This window comes from Periplaneta americana, chromosome 7, assembly GCF_040183065.1.
Source record: "Periplaneta americana isolate PAMFEO1 chromosome 7, P.americana_PAMFEO1_priV1, whole genome shotgun sequence".
Lineage (NCBI taxonomy): Eukaryota > Metazoa > Arthropoda > Insecta > Blattodea > Blattidae > Periplaneta > Periplaneta americana.
The window spans coordinates 25743107-25759125 of record NC_091123.1 but is presented as its reverse complement, the minus strand read 5'-3'; the positions used below and the strand labels follow the sequence as shown (position 1 = coordinate 25759125).

Here is a 16019-nt window from a genome sequence, read left to right as displayed (position 1 = left end):
TCTTTTTGTCATGATCCTATATTTGCTATTTTAAAATAAAACTGACCTCTCATTTGGCAAGTTATTTTCGTGTAACACAATATATTGTTATTATATCCATTACAAGAAATGTCTGGACAAAGCGTCTTTCAAATAGCTACTCTCCATATACTGTATAAGTACACTGATGTCTCTGCAATTGTCTTTAAATCTTGTCATTTCTTCGTCTCTTATCAGCTTTTTTGAATGAAAAGTATTGTGGAATACAGAAATTACTGAAATCTTGTCTCTGGTAGAGAGATCTCCAGAACAAATTTTACCGGCTAGCTGTCACTTTCTTCACAATGTTGTATATTTATGTGGACAGATGTCTCTCTTCGTGGGGGCGGGCATAATAAACAAACAACTTGAAATATACCTGGGACTGAATAACAGACGTGCCCTCGAAATAATAAAAAAAAGACAACTGCCCGTGATGGAAGGAAATGACGTCTTCAGCTTCTCACTAGAATGATGAATGTGCTACATGGTTATGCAGATGCAATGCGGGTATTTGGTTTAGGAGAACGTAACCTTCAGGAGGCCATGACATGTTACTCAGCAACGAAAATGCGGGCATTAACGAGAAAAAACAAGTGACGAGAGCTTTGTTTCGTTCATGCGATTGAATTTCCCTGACTGATAGTCCGTTTCCATGGAAACTTTCTAGTTAAATAGAAACTGGCCATATAGCAATTATTATGACTTGTCTTCTAATCATAGGAATGGACTTTCCTGACGGAGTGGTCTGTTTTCATTGAAACTTGCGACAGAAAACATAATTAAAAAGAGGTCACGATTTTTTCGTTGAAAAAAGTGAATTCTAGGTCATTAAACTGGAAGTCATGCCTGAGAATAACACATCGGTAAAGGATTACAGCATATTTCTATCTACTTCAGAACACAATGGAAAATTACTCGTTAAAATCCGTTTAAGCAGGGCGGCACTCAACCAACTAGCAGTTTCGCGTGACTATAAATCTGTAATTCTCTGCCGGTGGTCTAGACATGCTATTTTACCAGAACGAAAAGCCTTCTATTTTTAACTGCGCATAAAATATATACAGACGCTTGTGTCTATACGGTCTAACATTCTGAATGTGTGAACACTTTTCAAAATTTGTTTATTTTACGACGCTTTATCAACTGCTATGGTTATCTAGCGTCTGAATGAAATGAAGGTCATAATGTCAGAGAAATGAGTCCAAAGTCCAGCGCCGAAAATTATCCAGCATTTGTTCTTAATTGGATGAGGGGAAAGCCCTGGAGAAACATCAACTAGGTAACTTGTCCGAATCAGGATTTGAAACCGGGTCCGCTGGTTTCATGTTCAAACATACTAACCGTTAGAGCGGTGGACGTGAACACTTCTGACGCGGGTTTGAATGCTAGTGAGAATTTTTGAAGTTCAAAGGCACTTTTGTATTACAGTATGTCTCATGGTTAACATATCCTGCTGCAAATTCATAAGACGCGAGTAGAAAATTTATATTATTTTCAATTTCAGGGCAATCTCGAGTCTTCTATATTCTTATTTAAATTAATTAAGTTATTAAATTTAATCTCTTTGGTGATTTCTGCAGTCAATTATTATTCTTTTGATCGAAATGAAATATGAAAAGAATTTATTCTCGTAACCTTGCAAGAAATCTTAGATTGAACATCTATATAAAAGTCAAAGTCTATACAAATCTACACGCTTTGACCGATAATTACCAAATTTGGTACACTTAGCCTTCACAACCAGACTACTTTAAAATAAGCACAAACCACCCCCACCTCTTGTTTCATCCCCCTATCAGTTAAAAGCAGTAATATTTTGGTTCTGGAATACGAACGATAGAGCTCTTTTATGGTTCTTTCAGTATGAAAATAGCCACCGGCGTAGCTCAGCCGGTTGAGGGGCTTGCCTGCCGAATCGGAGTAGCGTTCGGGAGCGGGTTCGATTTCAGCTTGGGCTGATTATCTGGTTGGCTCTCTCCGAGGTTTTCCCGAACCGTAAGGAAAATGTCAGGTAATCTACAGCGAATCCTCGGGTTCATCTCGCCAAATAACATCTCGATATCACCAATCCTATCGACCTAAATAACCTCATAGTTCATAGATTTATTTAACCTGGTAAAGATAAGGCCATCAGGCCTTTTCTTCCCCTCTACCAGGGGATTACAACTACAATATTAAGAATATAATTACAATTATAATTACAATTACTTACTTACTGGCTTTTAAGGAACCCGGAGGTTCATTGCCGCCCTCACATAAGCCCACCATTGGTCCCTATCCTGAGCAAGATTAATCCAGTCTCTACCATCATATCCAACCTCCCTCAAATCCATTTTAATATTATCTTCCCACCTACGTCTCGACCTCCCTAAAGGTCTTTTTCCCTCCGGCCTCCCAACTAACACTCTATATGCATTTCTGGATTCGCCCATACGTGCTACATGTCCTGCCCATCTCAAAAGTCTGGATTTTATGTTCCTAATTATGTCAGGTGAAGAATACAATGCGTGTAGCTCTGCTTTGTGTAACTTTCTCCACTCTCCTGTAACTTCTTCCCTCTTAGCCCTAAACATTTTCCTAAGAACCTTATTCTCAAACACCCTTAATCTCTGTTCCTCTCTCAAAGTGAGAGTCCAAGTTTCACAACCATACAGAACAACCGGTAATATAACTGTTTTATAAATTCTAACTTTCAGATTTTTTGACAGAAGACTAGATGACAAAAGCTTCTCAACCGAATAAAACACGCATTTCCCATATTTATTCTGCGCTTAATTTCCTCCCGAGTGTCATTTATATTTGTTACTGTTGCTCCAAGATATTTGAAATTTTCCACCTCTTCGAAAGATAAATCTCCAATTTTTATAGTTCCATTTCGTACAATATTCTGGTCACGAGACATAATCATATACTTTGTCTTTTCGGGATTTACTTCCAACCCTATCGCTTTACTTGCTTCAACTAGAATTTCTGCGTTTTCCCTAATCGTTTGTGGATTTTCTCCTAACATATTCATGTCATCCGCATAGACAAGAAGCTGATGTAACCCATTCAACTATTATAATTACAATTAATATTAATATATATACATATATATATATATATATATATATATATATATATATATATATATATATATATATGAGACGATTCTGACCGGCGTCGGAGTTGTATCCGGTGTGGCTTAGTGGATAAAGCATCAGCACGTAGAGCTGAAAACCCGGGTTCAAATCCCGGCGCCGGAGAGAATTTTTCTCCGTTCCATTAATCTTTCATCGTATTAATATTACATTTACAAATACAATAAAAGTCTAAGTACTAAAAGATTAACTGATTAATAAAGGCTAGGTAGTTTATTGTAGAAGTTAAGAAGGACTTTTTTTTTTCAATTAAGTAAAAATTAAACCTACTCTACGCATTAAGAAAATGCTTAATAAGTTTGTTTTTGAACACTGCTAAATTCCGACAGTCTCTGATGTCACTGGGTAGGGTAGTCCACAAATGCGATAGCGTAGTTAAATAACCAAGAAAAAGAATAGATAATCTCTAAGGAGAACGAATCTGTTCCATAACAGCCATTTTTAACAGTAATGAAATGAAAGTTGCTTAGATTATATACGCTGGACTGCGCATTTTTACAGAGCCGTATAAAAGGAACCTTATACGCACCTAAATGTTTACAAAGTCTCAGGGACGCGAGTAAACTGTCGGTACGATTAGACAGTGTCGGATTCGAAGCCGGTTCTGTCTATTGTCGACCGTAACGAGGTACTTCACAGCTGCAGGTGAAAGAGTCGACTGCATTAAGAATCCGAACACGGAGTCTGTCACTAGAACCGCCGGGATTAAAGCCAATTAGCGAGAAATGAAAGCGCTCCACACTCATTCACATTCTAAGTCTGATTCACAGTCACACGTTCCCTAGTTCGACTCCAGGGATCGCCGAACAGTACACTTATTAAAAACACTAGCCGTACCCGTGCGCTCCGCTGCACCTGTTAAAAATAAGTATAAAGTAATTACATAATTAAAATAGGACGTTTGATCCAGGGAACAACTTTTACAACAGCGCAAGATAATCTGCTTCGCTCATTACCCAATTTTTTTGCATTGCATTTATTGCGTATATATTTTATGTATTTTAACACGATTCAATAGAGCATAGTTAAAATTTGAATTATAAAATAATGGATTGCTAAGCTAACGTACTATTACTGCATACTAAATCAATACAATCTCGTTGTTCGTTAATTCTCTGAGATGAAAATGAGTGTACATAAATATTATTTTAAGAAATACAGAAAACGAATGTACAAAATAGCCCATCAAATTTTCTGTGCATAAGAAGCTATTTTAATCTTACCTGTCCTCGATTTACTCAGACGTTACTGTAATAACATTATAGCATTTATGTCCATCTAGAGAAACTACACTTTCCAATGGTGAAATAATAATTAATTATACAAATCGGTTAATTTAGCTTCTGATATTACTTCATACAAACACAGAAACATTCTCTGTAGGCTGTGTTTAATAGCTTTCGATTGTTGATGTCCAAGGCCCCTGTTTCGATTGTTGTTGTCCAAGGCCCCTTATAGACGAAGTCATTTGTTCTTAATTCATTGCACCGTCTTAGATGGCGTTATTTTAATTTTAAAACTCATTTATCTCATTAAATATCAGTCCTATCAAAATTTTGTAAAGAATACAACTTATCGGAAATCATTTTTGAAGAAACTTTTGTTATGTAACATTTTTCACAAAAATCAATAATAAGCGAGATATTTCGATTTATTTAATTCAGGCTCCCTTGTAACCCCCCTTTTAAATAAAGTATTTTCAATGCCATATAGCCTAAAATCTAAGTTACAACGAACTTAATTTATATTCCAATTTTCATATAAATCGGTTCAGTCATTATCGCGTGAAAAGGTTACAAACATACAGACAGACATACAAACAAAAATTTCAAAAATGCGATTTTCGGTTTCAGGGTGGTTAATTATATATGTTAGGACCAATTATTTTTGGAAAATCGAAAATTACCGGAAAAATTTCGGCTACAGATTTATTATTAGTATAGATGTGAGAAGTTGATAGAAATTCTTATTTAAAGTCCATTTTCAATTATTTAACACCATGCCTTCCACTGGATCTATAATTTGCGGATGCAGATATGTATCTTTGGAAGGGACAAGGGTTCAAAACCCTACGGACCAATATATAATTTCTTGTAAACCAAGATAATCGGAGGCCAGCGGCGCGATCTAAGAGAAGTGTCGTGAATTTTGGCCGTCACGAAGTAGTTCTTTTTAAGAAAGAAATGACCACCCGAAGAATTCATTAATCATCTCTTTGATGTTTATACAAGAACTAGTGGCTTGTGCAGCAAATGCTGCAAACTAAGTTCATTAGACGTTCAAATAAACATTTTTCAGATTTATTTTCAATGAAGAATACCAGACATTCGGAAAGTTATTTGCTTCCATAACAATGAAAGATATTCTCTCTCGAGCCAATACTGAAGAGAACCACGCATATAAATATCTACACCACACCGCCATTAAATATATGAAAAAGACCCAACCCCACTTGATTAATAATTATAAAAGTATTTGATTTTTAATAATATTATTATCTGACGTAAGTTTTATAGCTTTCAGTAACATATACTATATAGCCGCCACTCAGTAAAATATAGAAATCAAAATCTAAGTTATTCTCTACATCTACTTATAGGCCTATAACCCCAAAAGTTTCACTTTCATATCATCAATATAGCATTAATATGTATAATTAATGAAAAATAGTCACATCGTGGCACTAACTACAATAATATTTCATTTCTAATGGTAATAATGTCATCAAACTACCTCAAGTTTTGTAGTTTTTAATATCCAATACACAACTGTACCCAGAAAATTACATACCACAGAATCGAACCTGTAAATTATTTTTAGTAAGTTAAGTTTTTAATAACCAATTTAATTTGAGCTCTAAATATGTCATCATTCTTGCAGATCATGGCCTTCGTGTAATATTGTTTACTGTAGTATGTGTTTTGTTTTATTCTGAAATGCAACACGGCCGACTTGATGCTCGCTTCGCCTCTTCTTTACAAAAAAGCAAACGGAATATCAAGTAGGCCGTGAATGCTATTAGCTAGTTCTCAAAACTGACGACAGATGGATTTTGGAAAATAGGAAAATTATTTTAAAAAATTGACATTTCACTGAAAACTACTATTTTTCCGAAAAACTTTGAGTTCCATGCTTGAAAATGAGGGGTCATTTATTAAAATCCGTCCAGCCGTTTTCCCGTAATTTCCATTACCAGTTCAAATTATATATATAGATGATGAACAATAGTCTGCCAGCAATACAATCATATAGTGAATGTAGATCCTAGTAGTTGGCTTTGTCTATGTAAAACTAAACGTATGCTGTGGATATGAATAAGACTGAATACCTAGCTATTGGAGGATGTGGGGAATATATTATATTGCCTCAAGGGACCATCAGGGCTGTTATGCATTCTACATATTTGGGACCAATAATCCATGAATCAGGTAGCCCCAATGCTGATATAGACCGAAGAATACTCCAGGCAAGAAGCTCGATAAAAATGGTGAATGGGATTCTACGAAGTAGGAATCTTAGTAGACAAACAAAGAAGAAAATCCTTCAAACAGTCATTGAGAGTATTTTAACTTATAGTGCTGACGGTTGGAGTTAGTAGAGATGCAGAAAAGTAGAATATTGGCACTAGAGATGGATGGGATCCGAAGAGGGGCCAAGATATCTAGGTTTGAAAGGAGAAATGAAGATGTACGACAGCTGATGGAAATGGAGGAAACTGTTATCGAGAGTCGAACTGTACAATGGTATGGGCACGTCAATAGAATGGATTGTGAAAGACTTCTTAAGACTTTCCTCCATTGGTCACCTTCTGGACGGCCGAGAGCATCATGGAAGTCTGGTGTAGTCCAAATGATGAGGCAACATAATTTGAAGGAAGGGGACTGGCAAGACCGTGAAGTATGGAAGATGGGAATACAGGGTAACTGCTGACAAGTGGGAATACCCTCAAAAAGAAAGGTAATGGAATGTCTTATGATACCGATTACCAGAGCAGTTAAAATGGCGGTAATGGAATGTCTTATGATACAAATTACTACTGCAATAAAGACGTTGGTAATGAAATGTCTTATGAGACCAATTACCACTACGTGGTTGGAGTCGGAATAGGAACTCCTGTTTTTCGACTACGTAGCCTTGACAGAAAAACTGCAGTCTGTTTTTTCCGTAAACGAAATAGAAACAAAAATGTAATTTGCAAGCTCCGTTTCCCTCTGAGAAATAAAACCTTAAAGACACTTCGAAAGAATCCTATTTTTAACTTTTTAGATTATAAAGCCTGGGCAGCGAGTGATAGTTCTTAAGGACAAGGAATTAGGCGGCTAAACAGGAATATTCCGTGTCTACTACTGAAATGAGATGTCGTGCGGTATGTGAATGTGTAATATTAAAGACACATGGCGAGGAGCACACATACGTCATACAACTGTCTCCAGGGTGACGCGCTTCTGTTTCCGGCCCCCCTCAGCGATAGCGTATCACGAATGTAAATGAGTCCCGAGACAGGCTTGTTCAGCCACGGCCGCCTAGGTGGCGATTACTGATTTATCACACTTTTCATATGACGCACAGTGAAAGATAATATGACGTACTACCTCATAGAACTGACAAATTTTATTTAATTCTCATTTGTACTGCAAAAGATATTTAGTGATACTGGAACATTGGAAAAAATGGGAATACAGGGCAAAACCAAACTAGCACGAGAAACCTGCTATACAGTTCCTATGTTCATAAAATATTTCATACTCTTCCGGGAATCAAACTCAGAGCCTTGCCGTTGAAAAACTATCAGTTGAGTTACGATTGGATCTATACCTATTAAGTACATGAATCATGTATTACATTAATGGTTAAACACTACTGATATGCATTCACAAATTAATACAGGGTGTATGACTTGAGGCTTTCCCGGCGTTTGATGTAGAATAACTCTTCTCGGGTTCTCAGCCAGTTGAGTTGGAGATTAGCTTCCAAGCTTTCGACGGCTAGCTCTGCCATCTTCTTCAGGGACGAAGTGAAGAAGTCCCTGAAGAAGATGGCAGAGCTAGCCGTCGAAAGCTTGGAAGCTAATCTCCAACTCACCTGGCTGAGAACCCGAGAAGAGTTATTCTAATACAGGGTGATACGTTTAATTATGGACGAAATAAAATTGCTATGAATTCTATATCATAAGTTAAAATTAATGAGGCATCAAGAGCGACTGCACTAAATTCTTCTTGAGAAGCAACGGAAGGAAATTTCGAAATCTTTTTAGTGCATAATAGTATCTTCTTAAAAAATTTGGCTAAATTTTGTCGATATTTTACGAAATTCCACACCTGGTAATACATTTAAATTTTATTAAATATTTCCCACTAAGGTTAACAATCTGTTACTTTTTTTTTTAATTATTTAAGTGACTATTTCGTTTATATGACGTCATTCCATTTTCGACCAATAAAGTGTAATACAATTTTGAATTCCAACCAATCACAGTCAGACTTTGCGATAATTTCTGCAGCTAGATTTATCGCTATCAATTTATCGCATGGTCGTTCTTTTGTTTAGTCGTTGTCGCCAACTGTTTCCCCGTAAATTGATGATCATGAATACATTAAGATGCAACTACACGGTTAAACTTTTCTTTCAACTTTAAAGCAATGAATGGAAGATTGATATTTAATATTAATTAATATATTTACGCAGTGAAGACCACTTTCAAAACGGCGCACCATGTAGACATACAATCTTTATGCATCTTAATTGAACGTACCTTTTAAACTTGATTCTTTCAATATTCATCCCAGATTGCACGCATACGCGATTGGAATATTGAACTGTGTAGATGCAGCTTTAGTTCCGTTACACACTATAGCGAGAATGCGTTTGTCGAGCTATAAAAAATGCTTTCGTGTAGCACTCATTGTAAGTAACGGTCGAAACAAGGCACAACTGACATTGGTCCTGCTTCCACAGGTAGGCCTAACGTAACCTATAAAATTGTAGCCTATAACATTTGTTTTGAAATTAAACAATTAATAGACGTTAAAATTTATGTAACATCATCGCATATCAAACCCAAAGACCTTGCATAGTAATAATGTCTTTGATCAAACTGCCTTTCGTATGGCGTAATAAAATTCGTGTTTTAATTAGGCCTATCTATACAGAGATGGCTTCACTATGTAGCAACATGTCTCGCTGTGAATACATAAGCATTGGTATATAGCTGTCCCCACTGTTACTGTTAAATTAAATTATGATTTCAGCAGATAATGAAAATGTATTTGTTATAATAATAAGAGAAAAGTGCAGTACATGTAATTAACATTGTTAAGCCTGCATTTCGCTTTTCGCAATTGGCATTACTGAATAATAACATCGAATATCTTTATTGCAATAATCGACATTCATCTACGAGTATTTCAACTTCACAATGTCTGAATAGGTTAAGTATTCGTTAATATACAATTATTAACATTTTGTATCGAATTTTAGTGATATATTATATAAATTTTTATTTTATTCACGAAATAGTCCTAATAATTGTCACTCGAGGTCTGAGATTTCCCAGATAAATCCACGAGCGAAGCGAGTGGATTTATCGGCAGATCTCAGGCCTCTCGTGACATTACTACAGAAAATATAATATTTATTTTAAAAGTTCTATTTAAATGTGAAAGTCGTAAGAACTCGCATCTACCGTAATATCATACAATATTCATTTTTCTTTTCTTACTAAACCACATGACAACTCGTTTTGAAAACATCAGCTATTGAAATTTCAAGGCGTACATCATAACAGACACAAGGAATATAGGACTGCGAAATATATATGGACATTACATCACTTAAAAATGAATCACTTTCGCTCAAAGATTTGACAGTTAATCTAAGAACAATAGCAATAAATAAAAAACGATTTAAAAATATCTTCGATAATCTGAAAACATTAAAAATAAATAATATGAAACTTTGTCGGAAACCTATTGCCATCTAAAATATACTACTGTAAAAAGACTTCTAACTACTTATAGGATTTAGAAACGGCGAAATTAAACAAAATTATTAAAATATGTTTTTTGAGTAACTAAAACCATAAAACTAAACTATATTGTTAGTGAATAGTTTTCAAGATCATAAGGACACTAAAATGAACTACTGTGTGCTCATTTTATAAAATTTAAAAATAACAAACTTAAGTTATTAATTTAGTAAATTAGTCAGTAAATTTTAAAATATTCGAAAGGTCCAAAAACAGAATAGAAATGACTAAAAGTTTATTTTCTTGAGAACCTAAAGAACCTTATATTCCAAAATTATTTCTACAAAAGCACACAAACAAAAATAATTATTTCAAGAAAAATCACAGCTTCTATTTTGAGGTCAAGACCAAACAGAAGTTATCCATAAGTATAAATGTACGACTCCAAAAATGTATAAAGCATTAAATTGTAAAAACGTGCATTTCACAATACGTGGGCATAATTACGTACAGATAATAATTCTCGATTCGTCACGAGATAAAATGACTTCACATTTTCAAAATATAGCAGTGTATTTTGCCGACAGGTGACGAAATTTAGCATGACATCAGGTTTTCAAATCTGTCGTTTTCCTTTTCTTGTTGTTTCTAAATAAAGTGAAACACCAAGTGCTCAAAATTCTTTAATTTCAAATAGGCTATATAGCATTTTTGGAATCGAGAAATAAAGTCGCAATATAAAACCATGTAATTTTGCCTTCCAACATTTTCGAAAAATAAAATATAGGCTCTAACGCCGCGTATTTAAAACTATCACTATATTTTCTTTACTATTTTCTTAAATTATTGTCATAACGTATTATAGTACCTACGTCACTTTCCATTTTAATTGGTTTTTTAATTATGTGCAACAGCACGTGTTTAAAATCTGTGAATTTATTTTATTGACTGTGTTCGCAAACATTTATAACATCACATAACTTACTTAAAAAGCGGACATTTATTTTTCTAATTACTTTCGAAAATAAATATTATATTATAAATTCCAAATCTGTAAATTTATTCATTTTAAATTTTCGAAATAAAGTATACAAAATGTGCAGCTACAATCCACCAGTTTCATTTCTTGATTATTTTCGGAATTAAACACAATATTACATATTAAATCCGTAACTTTCTTTGGTACTATTTTCGAAATTATGTGTAACATTACGTGTTTCATATTCGTGAATCGATTTTCTTCAATGTTTTCAAAATATAACATCATATAAGCCCTACTTACGTGATTTTTCTTAACTAAGTAGGCTACATCAGGAGTTTCAAAACTTTCGACTTGTAATTTTTAGAAATCAAGTGATTTATTTTCTCAGCAGTTTTCGAAAAAAAAACTCATTCAAATTATTAAATGTTTCGATAAGCTACATAAAATTTATTTCGGGACTTAATATAACACTAAACACCTAAAATCCATTAACTTTCTTCTCTTATTGCTTCCGGCATAAGAAATAATCCGTCATGTATTGAAAATCCGTCAACAGGTTCTCTCGACTATTAATTCTTATTAAAATTTATCAGCTGTCACGTTTATACTGCATTCTACAGCAGTAAAGTGCCTTCTTGAAGAGGACAAAGATCAGATGTTGGTGCCAGTTAGTCACGACATGCATTACCTTGTATCTGGAGGGATCGGCGTCGGCAGGACGGCCCGCCACTGTCCAGGATACGCGTGTCCGAGCGCTGCAGCCGTGGAGTCGCGCGCAGAATGTGGCGGTGCCTCCCGGAGACGCCAGCACTGGTGTCGGCTTCTTGCTGAACTGTACGCTCGTGCTGCCCTCTGCACACACAAACAACAACCACTGTACTTCCTCGACAAGTTCCCTGCTACAGCTGCGAGGGCCACTTGTATTTTGTAGCCCAGGGTAGTGTGCTTCCTACCCCGTCATATTTTATAAGCAGTGGCGTGCGTGCAGCATACTAATTAAGGGGAGAGGATATTTATATATTACAGTGAATAACTAGTAAATATTTACCTCTTTTTCCTTTTATAATAATACACTTTGATAGGGAAAAATGCATTACATTAAATTTAACGCGCATTTATGAGCGAGATTGATTTTATTAACTGCATGTATCCACACCTGTGGAGTAACGGTCAGCGCGTCTGGCCTCGAAACCAGGTGGCCCGGGTTCGAATCCCGGTCGGGGCAAGTTACCTGGTTGAGGTTTTTTCCGGGGTTTTCCCTCAACCCAATACGAGCAAATGCTGGGTAACTTTCGGTGCTGGACCCCGGACTCATTTCACCGGCATTATCACCTTCATTTCATTCAGACGCTAAATAACCTAGATGTTGATACAGCGTCGGAAAATAACCCAATAAAATTAAAAAAAAAAAAAAAAATAACTGCATGTAAGTACCGCATTTTCTAGCGTATAAGATGCACTTTTTTCTTTAAAAATATTGTAGGCCTTAAAAACAGAGTGCGTTTTATACGCGAGACAGAGTTTGTGGATGGGTCAAAACTTCATGGGATGCTGTGAAAATTGAGGCAGTGGTTAAATAATTTAAGAAGTGTGACGTTAGTAATGCACTGGATGGTACAGAGGACTAATTATTATATGAGGACTCAGATGCTAATTTAGAAGGGGTTTCAAGCGACTTCATTTAGCTCTGAAGATGAATTTCTGGGTTTTGCCGAAGAAGATTAAATGTATTCTTGCCTAGTTTCACTACATATTATTGATGAAAGTAAACCTACGTATTATTTTATATTTGAATACTATGGTTTGATTATAATATTCAGTGATACAATTTTTGGCAATTATTTACATTAACTACCACGTCTATTCTCGGCCGAAAAATTAAAAAGTTATCCGAATTTTTTTATAGATAACCATTTATTTATTTATTTTATTTATATAACTAGCTAGCTAGTGAGTACAAATTCGCTCGTACTTATAATTTTTTTGCCCGCCAATGCGTATTTTCACTCTCAGCCCAATTTCAAGTCTTCAATATAATATTCTGACACAAATTTTTGATGAAATCATTATAATTTCTCTATACGAACTTCAAATATAACGCACTCTACATAAAATAATTTAAAAAAGATAAAATAAGCATATCTATGCTAACCTAGGTCACCTAACTTGACCTAAGCTAACCTAAGTTAACTTAACCTAACCTAACGGCCACTTTAAACCCCCATTCTAATTTTACCTACCTCGTAAGGTGCAAAATAACGCCCAATCAACTAACTACACACCCAATATATGCCATCACAGTGAAAAAGTGGAACAAATGCACGAACTCAATTTAGAAAAAATAAGTTAATTTAAATAAATTACCTTTCCTTATAACATATGTTAAAATATAAACACAAATGAGGAGACATAAAAACCTGTCCCACACAGAAATTAGTACATATAGCCTATTTTTCACACCTTTTTACTCGATTTTTAGTATGTTATTTTATGACGCTGTATCAACATCTTAGGTTATTTAGCGTCTGAAGGAGATGAAGGTGATAATGCCGGTGAAATGAGTCCGGGATCCAGCACCGGTAGTTACCCAGCATTTGCTCATATATTGGGTTGAGAGAAAACCTCGGAAAAATCTCAACAAAGTAACTTTCCCCAACCGGGATTCGAACCCGGTCACCTGGTTTCGCGGCCAGACGCGCTGACCGTTACTCCACAGGTGTGGACTTTTACTCGATATAAACCGAGGTAGTTAATGCATATAATTAGTAAATGTTTCCCCCAAAAATATATAAGAAAGAAAGAGTGCATCTTGTACGTCGGAAAATATGGTAAACTGTGAATAAATAAGTTTTTGATCTTAATAAGAGTGTTGCCACTAATTTTCGAATAGCTTCGAATGTAAAGAAACAAAATCAATTTAATATATTTAAGGGGTTAGGTACAGCTTACACCAGTAAAATTTTGAAAATATCCAACATTTTTTCCTCCATTACTGTATTTCGTACAATAATGAAAATTAGTATGTGTAAAACACTGTCCTTCTGCTATATGAAAAAAATTTTTTTTACTATTTCAATAATTTATTTACATATTTTTTCAAAATATAGTTCACTGTACAGTGATGAAGCGTTTCCCACATAACTCAAAAACTATCCAACATTCTGTGATGAAATTTTGTGTATATTTATGCATGTCATATCTACAAAATGATGCAAGATCACTTCTCTACCTTTGATAGATTGTCGGATAAAAAATAAATTCAGTTTAAAAATGGTCAAATATCAGTATTTCCTCCTAACACAAAATAAAAAAAAATATTATTTATTAAGGAATGTAGTTCAAAGAGCATGATATTCTAAACATGAGTTTCAGCAATAAAATAAAAGAGAGAAAACATGAAAAAGTTAACAAGTTTATGAGTTATGAGGGAAACGCTTCATCACTGCACAGTAAACTGCCACCATTTTGAATTTTGAAAAAAAATCTAATTCGTAATAATATTTTTTATATATAGCAGAAGGACAATGTTTTACATATACTAATTTTCATTATTGTACAAGATACAGAAAAGGAGGAAAAAATGTTGAATATTTCCAAAAATTTTACTGCTGTAAGCTGTACCTAACCCCTTAAATTCAAATACTCACTCTTGATATAGCCTACTTTTTGTATGTTCGGATATTGTGAATATAAAACAAATTAAAACTCTTGCAAATGCCACAGAACGGCACGAGATTGTGATGAAGAAACACAACAGCATTATTCAGAAATGAAAACACACAATAAAGGTTTACAAACTTCATGTAATTAAAACTTTCTATAGACTGCAGATGTAAAATGGAAGTTACTTATACAGAAGCGAATGTTGTGCGATGATACAATAACACGATGATGGAGGAGCAAAATAGCAATAGATCTGCAAGATATCTTTCCTCGCTTTGCATAAATTATACACAGCTTGACAGCTAATTTTCATCAGACGAAAAAATGATGAAATACACAAACCATGTAACGATGAACATAAATAATGTCTGTTAAGTTCCGAGAAAGACAGCATAAAAGCTGACTGAGCGTCGGCAAGATGTTAGAGCACTGCGTATAACAAGGCAGTTCTTAATTAAAACTGCGCAATTTGTAGATATGTTACTGTATTTTTTAAATTTATTTTTATAACAATTATATGTGAGTCATCTAGAATCAATGTCAGCTACATCCACATTTTTTTCAAATTGAGTTAATGCTGTATTTTCAATCTCTAAGTTTTTTTTTTATAGATCTGTGAAACGTTAAGTTGCAAAATGGGTATCATTCCCTTTAAATTGAAGGTTGGCGATTCTGGTTAGGCGTACAGTCAGCTACATCCACATTTTTTTCAAATTGAGTTAATGCTGTATTTTCAATCTCTAAGTTTTTTTTATAGATCTGTGAAACATTAAGTTGCAAAATGGGTATCATTCCCTTTAAATTGAAGGTTGGCGATCCTGGTTAGGTATACAGTCAGCTATATCCACATTTTTTTCAAATTGAGTTAATGCTGTATTTTCAATCTCTAAGTTTTTTTTATAGATCTGTGAAACGTTAAGTTGCAAAATGGGTATCATTCCCTTTAAATTGAAGTTTGACGTTCCCGGTTAGGTGCACAGTTAGCTACATCCACGTATGCAGATTTCGCCCGCATTTTATATTAAGTGCTATTAATTTGCTACAGCCTGCATTGTTGTCCACTAGAACGTTGCGGAATGCGTGATGGTTCGAGTCCTCATGGGGGAAGAAATTTTCTCATGAAATTTCGGCCAGTGTATGGGACCGGTGCCCACCCAGCATCGTGTTGCACTCGGAGAGCTACGATAGGTAGCGAAATCCGGTTACGCAAACCAGCTATAACTGCTGGGAGGCTCATCGTGCTAACCAC

General features: G+C 34.9%; 1 protein-coding gene across 5 annotated transcripts in view; it reads right to left on the bottom strand.

Annotated features, from left to right (window-relative positions):
• Window positions 1-16019, bottom strand: part of LOC138702989 (titin homolog) — a 914774-nt gene that overhangs the window by 115787 nt on the left and 782968 nt on the right. For all 5 annotated transcript variants that reach the window (XM_069830459.1, XM_069830463.1, XM_069830460.1 and 2 more), the window contains one exon: window positions 11796-11959. In XM_069830459.1, coding sequence (XP_069686560.1) covers window positions 11796-11959 — 164 coding nt within the window. The remainder of the gene's footprint in view (window positions 1-11795; window positions 11960-16019) is intronic.